The 18817-nt window shown below is 35.0% G+C and overlaps 1 protein-coding gene across 1 annotated transcript in view; it reads right to left on the bottom strand.

The window, feature by feature from the left end:
- The window catches only part of LOC120331517 (uncharacterized), an 88290-nt gene extending 79619 nt beyond the window's left edge, over positions 1 to 8671 (bottom strand). The window contains exons 1-4 of the mRNA XM_078116077.1: positions 8533 to 8671; positions 8087 to 8236; positions 5548 to 5637; positions 4007 to 4108 (exon numbers count right to left, since the gene is read on the bottom strand). Coding sequence (XP_077972203.1) covers positions 4007 to 4108; positions 5548 to 5637; positions 8087 to 8236; positions 8533 to 8584 — 394 coding nt within the window. The 5' untranslated portion in view covers positions 8585 to 8671. The remainder of the gene's footprint in view (positions 1 to 4006; positions 4109 to 5547; positions 5638 to 8086; positions 8237 to 8532) is intronic.
- Between the last annotated feature and the right edge of the window lie 10146 nt (positions 8672 to 18817).

Raw genomic sequence — 18817 nt, 5'->3', positions numbered from 1 at the left:
GGAGAATATTTGTGAGTACGGTATATCACTGGACGGAAATATTTTGCACCCCTCGTATTTGCAAAACAACGATTCGCTAAAGTTGATTGATCGAATACACAGGAAGCATTTATTTATCATCTCACTGGCCAACATCGGGCGGAATTGTACGATCATGTTGTCTTCCTTGAATAATAACTTTTTTAATGAATGTTTATATTTTACATCTGTGTATTAGTTAGGATATGTTTTTGTTGGGTTTTCATTTATTTCAAATTAGAAATTGTCCCGGATGCTCAAATAGGTGTATAATAATAATATTATAGTAAAATTAAATACCGGTAAGTGCTTTAATCGTACAATATACAACTCCGTGAGACGTCTGTTAAATACATTCCAGAGCTTCGTGTAGCTCGCTTCCCTCTGTAGTCGTTTGGTGAATATTTGATATGCCTATTTCAAGAATATACTTGCTAATCTTCGACCCCTATTTAATTCGCAATCAGTTGTAACCACGTAGCGAATTTTTTTTCATAAATGAGGTATTTCCATAGAGAAACAAATGTGAGAAATAAAACGATAAAAATTGTGAAAATTAATTTCAAGAGAAAAAAAAAACTCGTGAGTATCAATGATGTTACAATCGTTTATATGCACAAAAACATCGATTAAATGTCCATGAAATGTGTGAAACTATTACTCCTGGTAATTCAATGTCAATCTTTTTATTGTCATTCTATGAGTATTTACCTACACGTGATTAGAGACGGGCAAAATCGGATTTTTTCTAATGGAATAATTCGAATATTTATTTTTATAGAAACTCACTAAAGACTGAAAACTCGGTAACAAGGCGGAGTTTTTGCTTCCTAATTTTGTCACAATCGCACGGCGACCGTTTCAGCGGCTGACATCCTAATTATTGTTGCAGTATATTTTAAAGCACTTTTTTCACAAGTAATAATTCTCACGCAGCGGCGGACATTGAAGTTATTTTTATATTTCAAGCCGAACTATGAGTTCACATGGGCGAAAATGTTGAAGACACTTAAGTAGTGAATTCATAAACCTTTCAATTTTATTTCGATCTCATCGTCTGTTTCGATAACAGTTTGTAAATTATGGTCCGAGTTTTTAGCGAACAATATTATCATTACTGACCCCGCGATGAAAATATTTATAAAGCTAACAATAGCTGACTTTTTATGATTGCAGTTTCTATCGTTTCTGTGTTATTTTCGTATTAAATGATAAATAAAACACTTTGCAAAATCGTCATTGCGTGAACACTCAGTGTTGCTTTGAATTAAATATACTGATTAAATAAATCGGCAATGATAGCAATTCTACATGGTCAAAATAATATTCCCGCCAATATCTCTGGAAATTTCCATAGAATACATTATTTACTTGTGTTACTCTATCTGGTTTGACGTTTCTTGAACAGATGTGATAGGCGCAGAAAGAAAAAACACCACAACTGAAAGATTTCTCATATTTATCGTTTCCGTCTCGTAGGAGAATACTTCCTCGTAACTCTTACTTCGGAACGCCCCCCCCCCCCTTTTGGAATGTGTAAAAACGACGACTAATAGGCGCGACTTGCCACGCGCCGAATAAGCGCATAAAACTTTATGGCTCCGGATGCTGTGAAGTAGAAGCGACGTGATTGTGACTGAATAAGGCGATTTATAGACCTTTCCCCGACCTTTGACCCCCGTTAATTTTTCCCTATACTTTACCATCGCAAAATTTTCGGTGCTTATTTAAAGAGTAGTTTTGCGAGTTGGCGCCTGTAAAATGGGGTATTTTGCTTCAAACCATTATTCTGATTCATAGTATTCAACAATATGTTTTGTAAAAGTACCGGTGAAGAATTTTAGCCTAGTCTATTGCAGCTATTTCCACACTAATTTTTTATTACTGCAGTTAAATTGGAACTTCTAAGAAGACAAAGTGATCATTGAATTATTTGATTTACATTTAGATATTCGAAACAGAACTAAATATTAACGAATAGATTTCAAAAATGCGAAAACGAGGTAATGTTTACGACGACGCCTGAAAATCAGTCTGAGCGAGAAAAGTGTCTCAGCGGATGCGAAACCACGTCACTCTTTGCATCTTGCTGATTGGCCATGTCCCGAAGTAAATAAGGAAGTCGATGCTCGGGGAAACATCCATTCAGTCCGCAATTTCCATTTGATGCCCTTATTCCTGGCAAATCCTGACATATTCAGTTTCGATTTCTAGAAACATTCTGTATCACACATAGCAATTTTTAGAACATCAGTTCTCTTAGAAACTCACGTTTTGCGGCCTCCGGCCAGACCACCTGTTGCTGTCTAACTTGGCAATTACAAATTTCGGCGCTCCGAAAGTATTCATACCAAGATGACGCACAACCTGGACCCTAACCTGGTGCACATACTATTTTCAGGTTGTGCGACATTTCGTTCACACCTAAATTTCCCCCAACCTCCCCCCCCCCCCCACTTTGAAAATTCCTGGCTACGCCCCTGATTAATATCGATTGCTGCATGTATTAATTGCTGTCTATTGGATGGAAGGAGTAACAAAAATGTGCGAGGCATTGCTGTACACGGAAAGGAGTACCGTTCGCAACTGACATGGTTGGTTTAATTTCACAAAGTTTTGTTCGCGACAGGTGTCTTTTGTTACCGATGAATTCACTTGTTTAAAAAAAAGGGTTTAAACAAACTTGGTTAACAGAAAGGCACATCTTTAATTCGCAATAGTAACCAAAGAAGCGCTTTTTCGAGTATCTATGCTGTTTGAAAAGAATTTAAGCAGAAACTAGGGCACCTAACTTGCTAAAATCGGCAAAAGCACTTTCGCACTTTTTTTTTCAGCTGCGAAGCACTTTTCACCTTGGCGGACCAGTGACTTCAAATAAAATTACCTCGCGGACCGGAAACAAAATATTGAACTGACACAAATCATGAAAATAAAAAAGAATAAATGCGAACGGGTCTTATTTATACCGTAATATATTTTGCTTGTGTTTTCGACTGCACAAAACATTTTGATATTATAAAATAGGAAGAGCGATTTATTATATACAGTTTTTAGCACACATGGGAAAATGTGCAACTGAATATTTTCTTTGTGAATAAAAAACATCCTCAATATGTACTTGGTGATAAGTCCATTTCTAAAAGTAATGAAATCGATTCACAAAGCTATGCAGATTCGGTTCGGTGGAGTGGACTCGCTGACAACAAAGCAAATTTTTTCGCGGACCGGCAAGAAAAACAGCGGTTGGGATACACTGAGCTAGTGCAGTATTGCGTTGATCGCTTTTCAGCGTTCTCAAAATTCAATTTTTGAAATAGTTAACCTGAAAACGGTAATAAAATGTGAGAAAATTGGAAATTTCTTAATGATCAGCGCAATTCTTTCTTTGTCATGGACACGAAATATCTAATCCGGACTTTCGGTGAACCTCACATTGCTAGAGTGGAAGAATGACCCAAGTGAGAAATTTCATCCAGATCGGCACCGCCCGGGGGCACGCTACAGCTGGACAAACGGACAGAACGACAGAGAATAGGGTCTCTTAGAGCAGAGATCCAATTATTACCTCCTATATTTCGCCCATTCATATTCCGGTATATGGTCATATGTATTTGGTGTATTGTGTTGTCCCTATTTATACATATTGTCTCGTCTTATAAACTCCCTTGTATAAACAGTTCTGTGTACTCCTCCCTTATCACTTTCGCCACACCAACCCATTGCCCCACCTTACACAATTGCCTGTATAAGGGACCATATCATATGCATTTAATCTAACATTTTTTGTTCTGTACTTGTCAAAAGGGGTGCATGTCACACATTTGTGTTTTAGGCCAGTACGGTCTTGTGCATGCGTCCCGTCTCCAATATTAATATTGTCAATTTTTTATATTGCTTACTACTACGAGACTAATAAACATACATACATACATTACAAGTGTGTCAATCTGCATAAACGAAGCACTAATAGATATGATTATACACTTACTTGATGGTATAGGCGCCACTTCATAGACCGGACAAGGAAAATCATCTGAGGCGAGTTTGGCATCAGTGGATCCCTTCATTCTTTGAGCTCTTGTAGTTTCATCTGAAGTAAATTATAAATATAAACTCAAATAGTTTTTTGAATTACTGAAAATATTATAAACTCATTCTGATCAAATGGAGGCAAATTTGAACAAAACATTTCTAAGATAGAGTTAAGACATAGAATGTTCAGAAAAATGACCAAACTCTGGCCTGTTTTTATTTGGGAAATAATTGGGAAAGTGTCAGACGCTATGTACGTAAAACTGTCAAAAAAGTTGGGGGCTTTGAAACTTGTTAGGAGGTCCAAAGCATGAATTTTGCTGAGCGTTGAAAATGCAGTAGCCACTTCACCTCTGATTACCCTGTGTGGGTTCAAATACAGCGGTGGACAATTATATGCAAGAGTATGGCTGGACTTCGCACAGGCTTCGTAGGGTGGTTCATGTAACCGGTGGTCGGTTACGATTTCCTCCATTTCCAAGTCCATTTATGCAGACCGAGATAAGATTTACATATTCATCCAGAGGGAGAGGAAAGCCATAAGACGGTTTAGTCATATGGCAAACCACTTCCTCTCGTCCGATTACCAGTCCAGGTCGGGTATGGGTAGGCTTACCATACGTCCCGCTTTAGGCGGGACAGTCCCGCTTTTCAGCGTTTTGTCCCGCCGTCCCGATAAGTCAGCCAAAAGTCCCGCTTTTTCAGCATAATACACAAACATGTTCTCGTTACTGTTGTTTCTGTGTAGCGCAGCGCTAGCCTCCTAACTGAGTGTGAATGCGTCCGTTTCCCGCTGATTCCCATTGATGGCAGACGTATCGCATGTAAAACCAATACTAATTAGTCTAAATTCGAATTATTTGTACCAGTATCGTTAACGTCAATTCCTTCCTATTTTTCGAACTGAACCCGATATTTGGACAGAGAATATGCGCGTGAAATTTCGATAACAATATGGTCAATAAAGACAGTCGAGACAGCTTTAAATGTAGGAATGTAGGCCTATGTAGTAAAATCGGAAAATGTGAAGTTATAAAATCACAGCTAAGGGGTCGTTGTCTTTCGTGGCGTCCCGATTTGAAGTCACAAAAATATGGTAACCCTAGGTATGGGATTAGTTAGCCAGTTATTTGTTTTGGGAAGCATGGACTTGATGAAACGAATAACTGGCTAACTAACCCCATAACCGGCATGGACTGGTAACCAGACGAGAGACCATGGTTGCCATATGATCGAGTTGTTTTATCGACTTTTCTCTACCCCCGTCCTGTCATTTACATAATAGTCATAGTGGGCGTATACAGGATAAAGAAATATAAGTGTCTTTTCAAAAAGCTCATAAGAACATCCATGACTGATTAAACTGAGTTTCAAAAGCAGTCTCCTACATAACAAAAGTTCAAATCATTTATTGTTCATGACTTCTGAATGAATGCTTGTAATTTTGCTTTATATTTATTCATAATAAAAATACTTGACATGATTCGTGATTCATACCTGAAGTCGACGGCATTTCTTCTTGCATAGTCCTGGGAGAAGCTTCATCAGCTTGTACTTGAAGTTGTGGTGCAGCTGGAGGGTGCAGAACTAAAAATGATTAGGGTAAGTTTCGTAAATTTATATTGAAACTAAAGTTGAAAATATTCTGCTTTTGGTCCAGAGTCGAAGTCGAATGCTTAACTTAAATAGTGGATCAGTTTTCATGGCCATGGTTTTTGTTTAAAAGGCTAAAACAAAAAATAAATGTGGTTTACCAGTAAGTGCATGAGATTGGTCCAATTTAAAGGTTTTTATCAATTTTGTGAAGTTGGTAAAATTTGATGGTTGATAAGTGTATGTACACAATTTCGATTTTGTATTTCTAAATAATAATTCAAGAATACTAAAGACTGTATAATTATCAACACAGATGAGTGTTTGGTGTCAAATAAAGTGGAACTGAACTTTCAACAAACAAACGCTCATAGTACAATAGTACATTCAAAATTGTTAACTGTTCGTCTATGTGTAACCACATGGGGTCAGATTACTGGGACTTTTTTATGACTTGACTTGGGGGGACCCAACGATGAAAAGTAAATGCGAATGATCAGGCGCGCAGCCAGGATCTTCAAAAGGGGGGGGGGGCAAAATCGGTAATTTCCAGTGCCGTCTGTAACAATCACCACGATCACGCGCTCGTTATTAATAAAGCCGCCTTTTCAGCTTCTGACAATCTAAAATGTCCTTATATATTAATTCAATTGTGTCCAACGTAAGTCGCGGTTGCGACTTCTTACGTCAAAATAAAAACATTACTGCAGTAAACTACCAAGGCGATCTGTGGACATAAAAATATGAGAAAAGCTGCCTGATGTATTTAATTTTGATACGTACTTTTGCAATCTTGCGACCTCGTTATCGCCGTTAGTAAAATCTTGATATCTGGTATAAAATCACGTTTAGTACAATTTTACTTCATACAATGAAAATAGATATAAAGTATACCATTAAATCAAAAATAGAAATTCACCGCCTCGAAATACATGCCGAACAGTCGCCGCGATTACGCCACTTAAAAGATCCGACTTTTTCAACGAAAAATGATTTTTCTCTTGTGCAAAGTAATCAATCCATGACCGATAAGGGCATATTTAAAATGTCCTGCTTTATTATTTTAATTGTGTTCAATTTGATCTGCGGTTGCGTCGACAAAACAAAAGCCACTTTGAAACACCACGGAATTCCGCGGACATAAAAATGTGTGGTAAACTGCCCGATTATATATTGTTTTGATCCATACTTTTTTTTCTATTTTGCGAATTCGACAAATTTGAGATGTACTTGTAACACTGACTCCGTTCAATCGCAATGCTGTCACTCCGATTATTTTTAAAGATAAAACCTTTCGAAAAATCTGCTGGTAATTCTCATGGAGTAAAATTTATTTCAGTACAATAAACATTGATCGATATTTTTTAGATTAATTTCTTATCTATCATCACATACCGGGAAAAAAAATCGCGTTTTGTGTAATGATAATACAAAAAATTCAGAAAACAATATAAAAGTAATGAATAAAAAGGCAAACCCCGCCCACAATTAACGGTGTTCCGATTTTAGTGACGGTCTGATTCTAAACGACGAGCAAACATAATGTGTAATAACACTAAATTTTGCGATTTTCAATGACTAGAAAAGCGTTTTTAGACTGTCATGGGACTCAACAAAACTTATATTGTTTACGGTTTTATTTTCATTATTTTATATTGCCGCTTTTCAATCAAAAAATTTAGATCGCGGATTTACTCCTTCATTTGTCTTTGGAACCTCGTATAATAACTCTCACCGAATTCACAATTCCGTGCAAGTACAAAATTAAAATAATTATCATCTTTATCGTGGCACAAATTTGTGATTTAGAGAGAATAAACTGGCTGCGCCACTGCTAATGATAAATAATTACTTGAATAGAATGGTTTGTTTTGAGATATAGCATTAAAGACATATAGCATTAGATAAAACTGGGCAGTCATTGCTATTTAATGAGGCGATGAAAATATTATATTTTCGTTTTCACTCAAGTAATCAGCCATAAGACTTGACAATTGGAAAGTTGTTGGGATTTCCTATAATGCTAATTGGCAACATTACCAAAATGATCATCATATGTTTCGTCCATTTCAATATTTTTTGCAGGTACAAGAGAATATTTTTTAAATGTTACCAGTTTATGATGGAATAAAGTTGGACATACTGCACTAAAATATAGATTACCACTTAGAAGCCGACCTGAACATGTTCATATTGAGGCATCCAAATACCTCAGTTAAGCTTCATGCACAAGCACAACTAAGGTGTTATTTCTTTGAACCCGAGGTTTTGTCAGGTAACAACAAGGGTTGTTTTGAAAGTTTACATTCAAATTTTACTCTAAAATTTGAAAAAAAAATATACCTTCAGGATAAATATTTTATTCAAATTGAAACAGTCATTTATGGATTAAAAAGAAAAACATTGCTTGTTAAAAAATAACAACAATTTTAAAAAACCATACCATTATTGTCATAGTGCACATGGAGGTTCTGAACATTTTCTGCATGAATGAACTCTGCATGAGCTTGCTGAATGTCACCCACTTGGACTATGTCTGCCTGGGCATGAAGCCGATTCACATTGGCTGCATGCAGTTCATTGATTTGTGCATCTGAAAAAAGGTTCAACATCGTTCATGAATGAACTACATATGATAGATTGCTTTCAATAAAACAAGGGTTTTCAATTTCTTTTAAATATGAAAACATGGGATTTATGATCCAAACTAAAATTGGCAAACTAATATTTGGAAAGGTTTAATGGACATTGAGAAATACTGACACTAGCCGACTAGTAATTTATTAAACACCTGACTTGATATGAAATGTAAACATCACTTCAGGTTTTTAATTACAATCTTGTTCTAAAAATGCAATATTATCTAAATAAAATTCTACTGATCCTCACCTTGAATGTTCACAACGTTAGCTCCCTCTTGTGGTTGGTCTTGATCAGCCATTTTTCAAGACAAGCAGTCCAAATGTAATCATAACATAGAGAATATGCTAATGAAAACTATTCAAAGTATGTTAACGTTATAATATCTGTTGAACACAGAAGCACAAATTTTTAATCATTTGAGATAAATAAATTTACAAAAACAAAAAATGGTTGAGGTATGTCTAAGTCAAAAATTCAACCATAACACGCCTTACACTCACATGCTAATAAATGAACAACAGTGCCAAGTTATATAACAGTTCAAAGCTGACAAGTCCACTCTAGGTACGGTTAAAAAGCTTTAAATGCTGACAAAATTTCTTGCTTTTACTGCCATGTCCTACCACCACAAGGTCTTTCATGTAGTCAATTTAAAGTTTCAGACTTCTTCCACAAACCACAAATGGGCAATGTAGAATAATTTACTATTCAAGAATACTTGAATTAAATTTAGAATACCGAATCCTATATTATGTGTTACCAACAAACACAAACAGGCATTATTTTTCAAGACGATAAAATATGAGAATTTTACCAAAAATATTTTTGCCTTGAATATTTCAAAATTTATGTGATCTCTTTTGATTTGTATTTTCGTACCCACGGAAAAATAATTTATTCTACTTCCCGCTTTTTGGCAAATAATTTTGCTATGATGATTTTTTGTTGCGACAAAATATTCAAATCCATGAAGGATACCAGCATTCAAAATGCCTTACCGTATTTTAATTTAATTCTGTTCAGCGTAACTCATGGTTGCGTCATCTTACGAAAAAATAAAAGCATTCACAAGAATCACAACTCTAAAATATCGCGGCAATCTGCGGACATAAAATGTGTGGTAAACTGCCCGAGTATAATTAATTTTTGATTAGTATTTTTGTACTAACTACTAACGAAAATAAGAAAGGCATACTACTATAAAATATCACGGCAATCGGCGGGTATGAAATGTATGGTAAACTGGCCGATTTTAATTAATTTTGATTCGTATTTTCGTACTAACGTGAATAAAAAAGCCATACTACTATAAAATATCACAGCAATCGGCGGATATAAAATGTCTGGTAGCCAGCTTGTAAATAACAGTTATTCCATTGTTTATTGTATGCAAATTCCTTCATACACTAAGATAAGCTTCCTTTATTTGGTTTTATTTTCGAATGTATTCGAAATAGTGAATTATTTGGTATTGGCCATCCCTGCGATTTACATCAAAGATGGTTAAGCAAATAATATGTGTTAAATATATTTGGCTAAAAAGTAGAGGAATTTGGTCATTTTGACTCCGAGAATATAATTAGCAAGCACATCAGCCAAAATTAATGACCGATTGACACGATTCCGCTCTGTACATCGCCAACCGCGTTTTGTGCTTGAGCTAAAATATTCATTTTATTTGAAAACCAGCGCTTACTTTAAAACTGATATTGGGCAATCCGTAGTACAACTAATGTTTATCCAAGCGTAGAAACAACATTCCCTTTTTTCGTAAAATAGTATTCGTTATACGAAGGTATGCGGCAATGCACTCCCTCTGGAATGTAGTTGTATAAACGAAAACAGCTCTAGGAGCGGAAATACGCTGAGCTATATCATACTACGCGTGTGTGTGTGTGTATGCCTGAGCGCATTGGCACACACACCGAGAGCGATGATCCCAAAATCATTTTACCTCTATCGACCCGTCGACGTCTGAGCGTCTCTCACAAGTCACAACACGGGCGTTTCTCAAAACGTGTTATTACTAATTTAGGACTTGCATTTTGTATTTCAATAGTAAACTGGCAAGATACAAAAACTAAATGTGAAGCATCTTTAAATAATTGTTACAATAATATTTGTTAAATAATTACTGCACTTCGTAGGTAACACGTTAATTATTGTGTAAATTATTAAATTTACCCAGTATCAAATATTATCAATTATGGGCCGACGTTTTATTCTGTGCGAGCAAGACTCGTAAAAAAAAGTTGCCGTAATCGTGATTTTGTATTCAATAACATCGAAAGATTAATTTTCCATAGCAAAATCTTGATTTTCCTGTTCCTAACTTCTTATCGGAATATGCCGTGTTTTCCAGGAAATAAGCCTGAGTATCAGCCTGAATGTTAAAAATGATTTTTAATAAAAGCCCTCCCTTCAAAATAAGACCTAGTCGATAAAGCGAATTAATTTTTTTTGACCGAATCGATAGCAAGAATCTCTCTCTTACACGTTTCGAATTATTAATCTTAAACTTGTGAGAGAGGGAAATGTTCAATGACCTGAGGAAGTTTTTTTTAAATAAAAATGTGTTATTTATAAGTAAGTGGATATCGATTTTCATATATTTTGTATATTTGTAAATCTGGTAATATTCTACATTGCGATTTTGTTTTTGATAAATGATATTAAAAGATATCCCGCAAGAATAACCCCTCGTGTTGTTATTTTTATAATACCACATATACTCGACCAAACGTGTGTCAATATTGGACGATAGGATCGCCAACTTGGTTTTGAAAAAAATGCAATCTCTTGGGAATGCAAAATAATTGTGCCATGTTTTGCGATATAACTTTTGTTTTCTCGAAGACTTTGTACTTTTGGAGAAAGATGTCATATAAGTATTCAAATTATGCACAAATAATATTTGATCGAAATTTATCGCAAACAATATTATAACATTTAACGCCTGGCTTCCGGTTTACATCATTTTTTGCAAAAGAAATCATAGGCCGTGAAAAATCTTTCAATTAATGTAAAATAAAGCATGGTAATCAGGATATCTCCAGTAAGTCGGCACCAATAACTATTATATGTTAACTAGACTGTAAAGTGGGAAACATAAAAATTGTGCAATAACAAGTCATCACCGTGTGGTGTTTATCGCCGTCTTCTTATAATTCTGAATATGTCGAGTGATATTACCTTGTCTAATGTATGTCGCTTTAACGGGTTCTTTGAGAGAAAACACAAGTAGCGCGTAGCATTCCAACGCGAGAAAGAACGGCCCTATTTGGATAATAATATATTGGAAAAACGAAATCCAATAATTAATACTCGGCGCCAAACATGCGGAAACCGAAACCTGTTATCGGATGCTTTTGGATTTGAATACTCTATATTTCGAATCATTCGGATTCGGTATTTTGAATTGCCCATTCCTTGCTATGACAATCCCACAAAACAAATACTTTCCTCTATATTACGCAAAACTGTTGCCTGGATGATGGTAAAAACATTTTTCGTGTATGTAAGAATGTTGACGCTGGCTTAAACTCGTTTCGAGTTCTATTCATGTGATATTTCTTAAATAAACCGAAAATGTGAAATTCTCATTGCATGCCATGTTCAGATTAAATTGAAATGCGCTATATATCAACACATTCGGTATAGTTGCATTGTTCATTTATCAAATTTGGCCCATCTATGATTTACAGCTATTATAACACTGTCCAGTGTTCCCTCTAAGGTGTGCGCGTGTGCGCGCGCACACAGCTTTCAGAGGGTGCGCACACGCATAGATTTACTGCGCACAGACGTATTTCGATGTAATGTAACAATGTGCTCCGTTGGCAGATTGAGAAAGTCTGTTGTTGGCCCACTTATTACCCGGTTAGAACGCCTAAATTTCTTCATTGGTTTTTGCACAAATATTAGTTATTTCCAAAAAAGTGCGCACATACCAAAATTTCTGCGCACACATACTACAAAAAATTAGAGGGAACATTGACACTGTCCATCCCAGATTTATCAAATTCAATTGAATTCTAAAAGATTTGAACACCAACACAATTACTATGTTTGGATATTGTTCAAGTATGGCTGGTTATATCTGGTGTAGATGATCACAAAAGTTGGACGAAAATCAAAAATTTTATTTTTAATATTTCTGGAGTTGAAGGTTGAATATGCTTTTATTTTAAAACATCAGTGACCTATAAGGCCATATACAGTAACATTGGCCCTAACTATAGGAGATTATTAAAATTAGCCCTACATATTCAAATAAAACAAAGCGTAATACAAATATTATTTTCAATGTGATTTCAATTAGATGAGTGAATTCTTTTTAATGCGCTTTAACAAGGCCTTGAATGTCAGGTTCAATGCCAGACGTATTTGCAATATTTGAAATATTGGTTAGCACTGAGCTGACTAGCTTTATGATATCACGTTGTGTTAGCACATGACTTAAGGAGCAACTTATCAAAATTATACAGCAAAATTCACGCTTCGATTACTGTAGTCAGTCAGCCAGTAGTTTGGGGCAAAACATTCAAATGTGAGCACAAGCAAGAAAAAGGCAAACTCTTCTGAGACTCTAAAGGGTGAAGACATTCCATAATGGATACAGTAGTTGGCATATACCAAGTATGAGACATTGATGTCAATCCATGTTTTAGTGTTGTTCATGTCTGGCCAAAGAATATTAAATCTGCCATCTATGCCTGTATAGAACTAGAGTAGACTAACGTTTATTATTACACAATTTATGATAAAACACTAACATTTGTTGCAATGCATTTGAAGTGCTCATATTGACTGGTACGTCTTGGAATAACAAGCTAGTGAAAACAACTTCTTTGCTCTATATTACACAATACTATCTAATATGTTGCTTGGATAATGGTAAAAAATCTTTGGTTTATGTAAAATGGTTGAGGCTGGCTTAAAACCCGCTTTGAGTTTCATTCATAACACATTTCCTAAATAAACTGAATATGTTATATTCTCATTGCATGCTGTGTTCAGATTAAATTGAAATGGGCTACATATCAACACATTTTGTATAGTTGAGTTGAATATTTGATTTATCAAATTTGGCCCATCCATGATTTACTTCAATTATAACACTGTCCATGCCAGACATATATAAGTATTTCAGACAATTCATTCAAATCCTAGAAGATTTGAACGCTAACATTACACAGGATAGTAACTAACAGGATTAGTATGTTTGAATATTGTTCATGTATGGCTGGTTATTTTTGGTGTAGATGATCACGAAATTTGGACAAAAAATCAAAATTTTACTTTTATTTACTCCGTGGAGTTGAGAGTTAAATATGCGAACCAGACACTTTTATTTCAAGACATCAGTGGCCTACAGAGACATGTACAGTAACATTGGCCTAACTATAGAAGATTTGAACACATAACAGGATTAGTATGTTTGAATCCTGATCAAGTATAGCTGGTTATTTCTGGTGTAGATGATCACAAAAGTTGGACAAAAAAACAAAATTTCTTTGTTGTTTACTCTGGAGTTGAGAGTTAAAGATGCGAACCAGATATTTTCAAGACATCAGTGACCTACAGAGACATATATAGTAACATTGGCCCTAACTATAGAAGATTATTAAAAAAAAACACTAACATTTGTTGCAATGCATTTGAAGTGTTCATATTGACTGGTACGTCCTGGAATAACGAGCTAGTGAAAACCACTCCTTCGCTCTATATTACACAACACTATCTAATATGTTGCTTGATGGTAAAAAAAATTTGTTGATGTAAAATGGTTGACGCTGACTTCAAACTTGTCTTGAGTTTCTTTTATTTGACATTTTGTGAATGAACTGAAATTGTGAAATTCTCATTCCATGTGTTGTTCAGATTAAATTGAAATGGGCTACATACCAACACATTTTGTATAGTTGAGTTGAATATTTTATTAATCAAGTTTAGCTCATCTATGAATTACTTCAATTATATCACTGTCCATGCCAGATTTAAGTATTTCAGACAACTCAATCCAATCCTAGAGGATTTGAACACTAACAGGATGAGGTGACCGTACATTTGAACCCACGTACATTTGAACTGTGTACATTTGAACCCGTGTGTATATCCGCAGGTTCAATCTATATGCGGGTGCTAAAACCCATGGGTTAGGGTTAGTATGGGTTCAAATATCCGTAAAACAAAAAAAATCTCCATGGGTGCAATAGCATTCAGGTGCAATTGTCGTGGGTTCAGATGTACTTGGTTCAAATGTACTTGGGTTCTACTGTACGCGGGTTCAAATGTAATGGAAACACAGGATGAGCATGTATACATATTGTTCAAGTATGGCTGGTTATTCCTGGGTTATATGATCACGATAGTTGGACAAAAATCGAAAAGTTTATTCTCAATATTTCTAATAAAAGAGTTGAATATGCGAAACAGATACTCTTATTTTAAGACATCAGTGACCTATAGGGACATATACAGTAACATTGGCCTAATTATAGAAGATTTAAATAAAACAAAGCATAATACAAATATTGCTTTCAATGTGATGACCAAGATGAGTGTATTTTTTAGTGTGCTTCAACAAGGCAGTGAATGTTAGGTTCAATGCCAGACGTATTTGCAATATTTAAAATACTGGGTAGCACTGAGCTTGCTAGCTTTATGATATCACGCTGTGTTAACACATGACTCAAAAAGCGGCTATGAGACATTGATGTCAATCCATGTTTTAGTGTTGTTCATGTCCGGCCATAGAATTTTAAATCTGCCAACTATGCCTGTATAGAACTAGAGTAGACTAACGTTTATTATTACACAAGTTATGATAAAACACTAACATCTGTTCACAATGTAATTAAAGTTCTCATATTGACTGGTACGTCTTGGAATAACAAGTTAGTGAAAACAACTAGTTTGCTCTTTATTAAACAACATCTAATTTGTTGACTGGATTATGGTAAAAACATTTCTTGTTTATGGGTAATATTGGCTTGAAAGTCGCTTAGAGTTTCATTTACAGGACATTTCTTAAATAAACTGAAAATGTGAAATTCTCATTCCATGCCATGTTACGAATAAATTGTTCATTTCGACTCCATAATCAGCGTAACAATACACCTGACAGATAAAAACAAATAAATAACAAGAGAGCTACGCCCAAATATATAGACATGTAGCGCCAGCAAGTGGCAATAATTTTGATGACGTCACAGCGAAAAAAAAAAGTAATAGCCTTCTGGAGAAAAATTTTATCTTCAACCACTGAAAATTTCAAAGCAATTGGTCCAGTATTCGAAGAGAAAAGCGATTTCTTCAAAACGTGTCAAAGAACAACAACAAGTCTAAGAACAACATAATATTAAAACGATCATTACGTCCACTACGTGTCCAAAAACTGATTATGAAATCAGGAGAGCAAACGAAACCTTAGATAATGTTTATAACGTACAGAATATAAGATGGAAGGTTTTGCCAAGAAGAAAAGGTACGTGTTTAGTGTTTACACACCTAAAATTATTAAGTTATTTCACACACGCTCACATGCACCCACCAGCCACCACAAACACACACACACATCCACTAAGAAATTATTTAATTATAAATAAAACGTGATAAATTTAGGGTATACTATACAGTAAACAAAAAAAATACTAGAAAAGAAAAAAATTATTTGCCACACCCTATTGATAATTTTGTAATGGTTGTCACCGCCAAATAGATAGGTTTGCTAATCGTGAATAAAAAGTAAAAGTAAGATTCTATTGAAAACATATTGCCAAGCTGATTATAGTTGGAGTCAAAGTAAAGTATCAGCTCAAAATAATGTAGCAGTAAAAGGGGTGCTCCCCGAAGTATTTGTACCAAGATGGCGCACAACCAGAACATAGTGTGTATACGAAGTTAAGATTGTTCAGGTTGTGCATCATCTTGGTACAAACACTTTTGGAGTGCCTTAAAGATGTGTATCCCAGTCCCTCAATAACAGAAGTAAGTCGCAAAACTTGGGAATAAATCTTTTTCACCTTGATCTAGACCTCGGGTGGGCAACTTCTCAAGTCAGCGGGCCAGATGTAGGAAAATGAAGACCTCGGCGGGCCAGATTATTTTGTGAATAGTATTAAATGTCTTAATCACATATTTATTCGCTAATGAAATTAAGAAAATTATAAATCACGTTTCCGTGTTTCGTCACATATTGACGACTAGTGTTGTACTCTTTTAGCACCGCAACACTTTGACCACACAGTAAACGTACTCCTTTGTTGCCAACCTTTGTAAAAAATTACTTCGGTATCCAATCTTTGTTAAATGCTAGACACTCTGTCAAGTTTACGTTTCTCGGAATATTCCATGGTTAATAAAACTTGATATAAAATCTAATTTCTAAAATCTATTCATATTTTGAATCTAAATATAACTGATTACAGTCGTGAGGAATGTTCACAACACTCTCTGCTTTGACCGTATATTAAAATACTATACTTCTATTAGAACGCCATTCTACATAATATTTACATATTCCAGAAAATTCATTCATACTTTGGAAGGGGTAAACCTATAGAAAAGATTGATATTTCTGAATAGTGGTAAATTTAAACATCACTGGTTATTCACAGTTTAGATTAGGGGTCAGCAACCTTTTGTTGCTTGTGTGTCAAAATTAAAGCTTGCAAGTCATTGGCTGTCCGCACATATTTTTAGAAAGTTAAAAACCGAACGGATGACCAATGAATCACATTTTTTCACACAGATCAGAAGTTAAATTTTAAGTAGCGCGCGAAGACTGACCATTTGAATATTTTTTGCGCCATTGAACCATTTGCATCAACTTTTCTGCCTTTTGTCTTAATATAACTAAATTATAGGCTTATACTATAATTTAGTCTAGACATGTCTCAAAATAAATTTTGTTACATAAAGTATAAAATTGTCAAAACAGCTTGTTACTATAATTCAGTGAAGCGCCGTAGGCTGCTGACCCCTAGTTTAGACGATCATCAAAAACTGGACAAAGGACTAGAATGATAATTTGTTTGTTCTACCACAGTGCTCCGCAACTTTTTTTAACTTGTGGCACACTTATAAAACTTGCCAAAACTTGTATTTTGCTGAATTTCAGTCCTAGCGTTCTGTCATTTCTTAATTCAAAGAAAATTTCTCGAATAGGCAGGAGTAATTCTTTCGTTGACAATTAAACACTAGTTGAGACAGGATTTCAGATCCAGTTGTATCGTTCATTGTTAATTGCGAAAATGTACATTCCATATCTTTGCAGTATTAAAGTTACGGTAAGTGCTTTTTCGCCAAACTCGAGTATTATAAAATAAAGTTTTAGGTTTCACTAAACTTAGGGGCAAGTTTGATTACAGGAAGAATTTTTACCTATTAACTTTGGCGTAATTGCAATTATTCTCAGTCTCCAGATCATTGTCATTTGTCATATAAAATATGAAATTTGTTATTGTTTGTTTACTTTTTCCCTCCTTTCGAAATTAAACCATATATTGCAACTTTTTCGATTGGCACATATACCGCATGACTTATTCAAATTTGCGACATAATTTTGTATTAGTTACATATGTTTCTGACTGAAATTAGACGGAAAACGCTCAAAAGTTGCAAAATTTTTACCACCCGCTAATTTCGGGAACACCCCCCCCATAAAATGAAAAGCTGGAGAACATACTGGATACCGATATAATTGAATTCCTACGACAAACACATGCCTAAACTGTGATAATAACATAATAACTGGCGGTATCTACATTGCAAAAAGGTAGTAACAAAACTGTATAACACTATTTCACTTAAGCTCAGCGGGCCATTTTAAATCATTACACAGGCCGGATTTGGCCCGCGGGTAGCGGTTTGGGAAGACCTGCTTTACAATATATCTGCTTGACATATAGGCCTACTCTTTGTTACTTCACAAATGCTCAGTGGGGGAGTCAGGATTTTGAATTGGCTAACGTAAAAGCAGGTTAACTTTACGTTACTAGAGCAGAGTAGACAGTAATATTGGTACTAAATAATCAACTAGCTGTTACCACATGTAAGTTACACACGCCTTGTCTATTAACAAACTCAAAGCATAAACAAAAAAAATCATCAGTCCAGACTTCAAAGTCCAGACTACAAAGCATGCTTGCGTAAAGTCTCCCTTTAAGTAATTGTTCATATGTTGATATATCACATATAAATAAATATACAAGTACTATCACTGTTTTTTTTATACTGCAGAATATCTCATTTACAACAGATAGTTCAGAATAAACTGCCTGTAAAATCCTCCTAAACATTTGTCAACACAATAAAAAATGTGTTGTCTAGCTACAGGTAGTACAGTAGTATACAATTAGAAACAATACAAGAAACAAAATGTGATATAAAACTTGATGTAAAAGATTAGCAGTCACAACATAAATTTGAACAATTCTTTCAGTTTGCTTAATAAAAAGTTTGCTTTCGGTCAGAAACATCTATATATATTATAAATATATAAACTTTTTACTTTTATGTAACCACA

This window comes from Styela clava, chromosome 9 (assembly GCF_964204865.1).
Source record: "Styela clava chromosome 9, kaStyClav1.hap1.2, whole genome shotgun sequence".
NCBI classification, from domain to species: domain Eukaryota; kingdom Metazoa; phylum Chordata; class Ascidiacea; order Stolidobranchia; family Styelidae; genus Styela; species Styela clava.
Note: the sequence above shows the minus strand (reverse complement) of the source record. Positions and strands in the feature narration are given on the sequence as shown.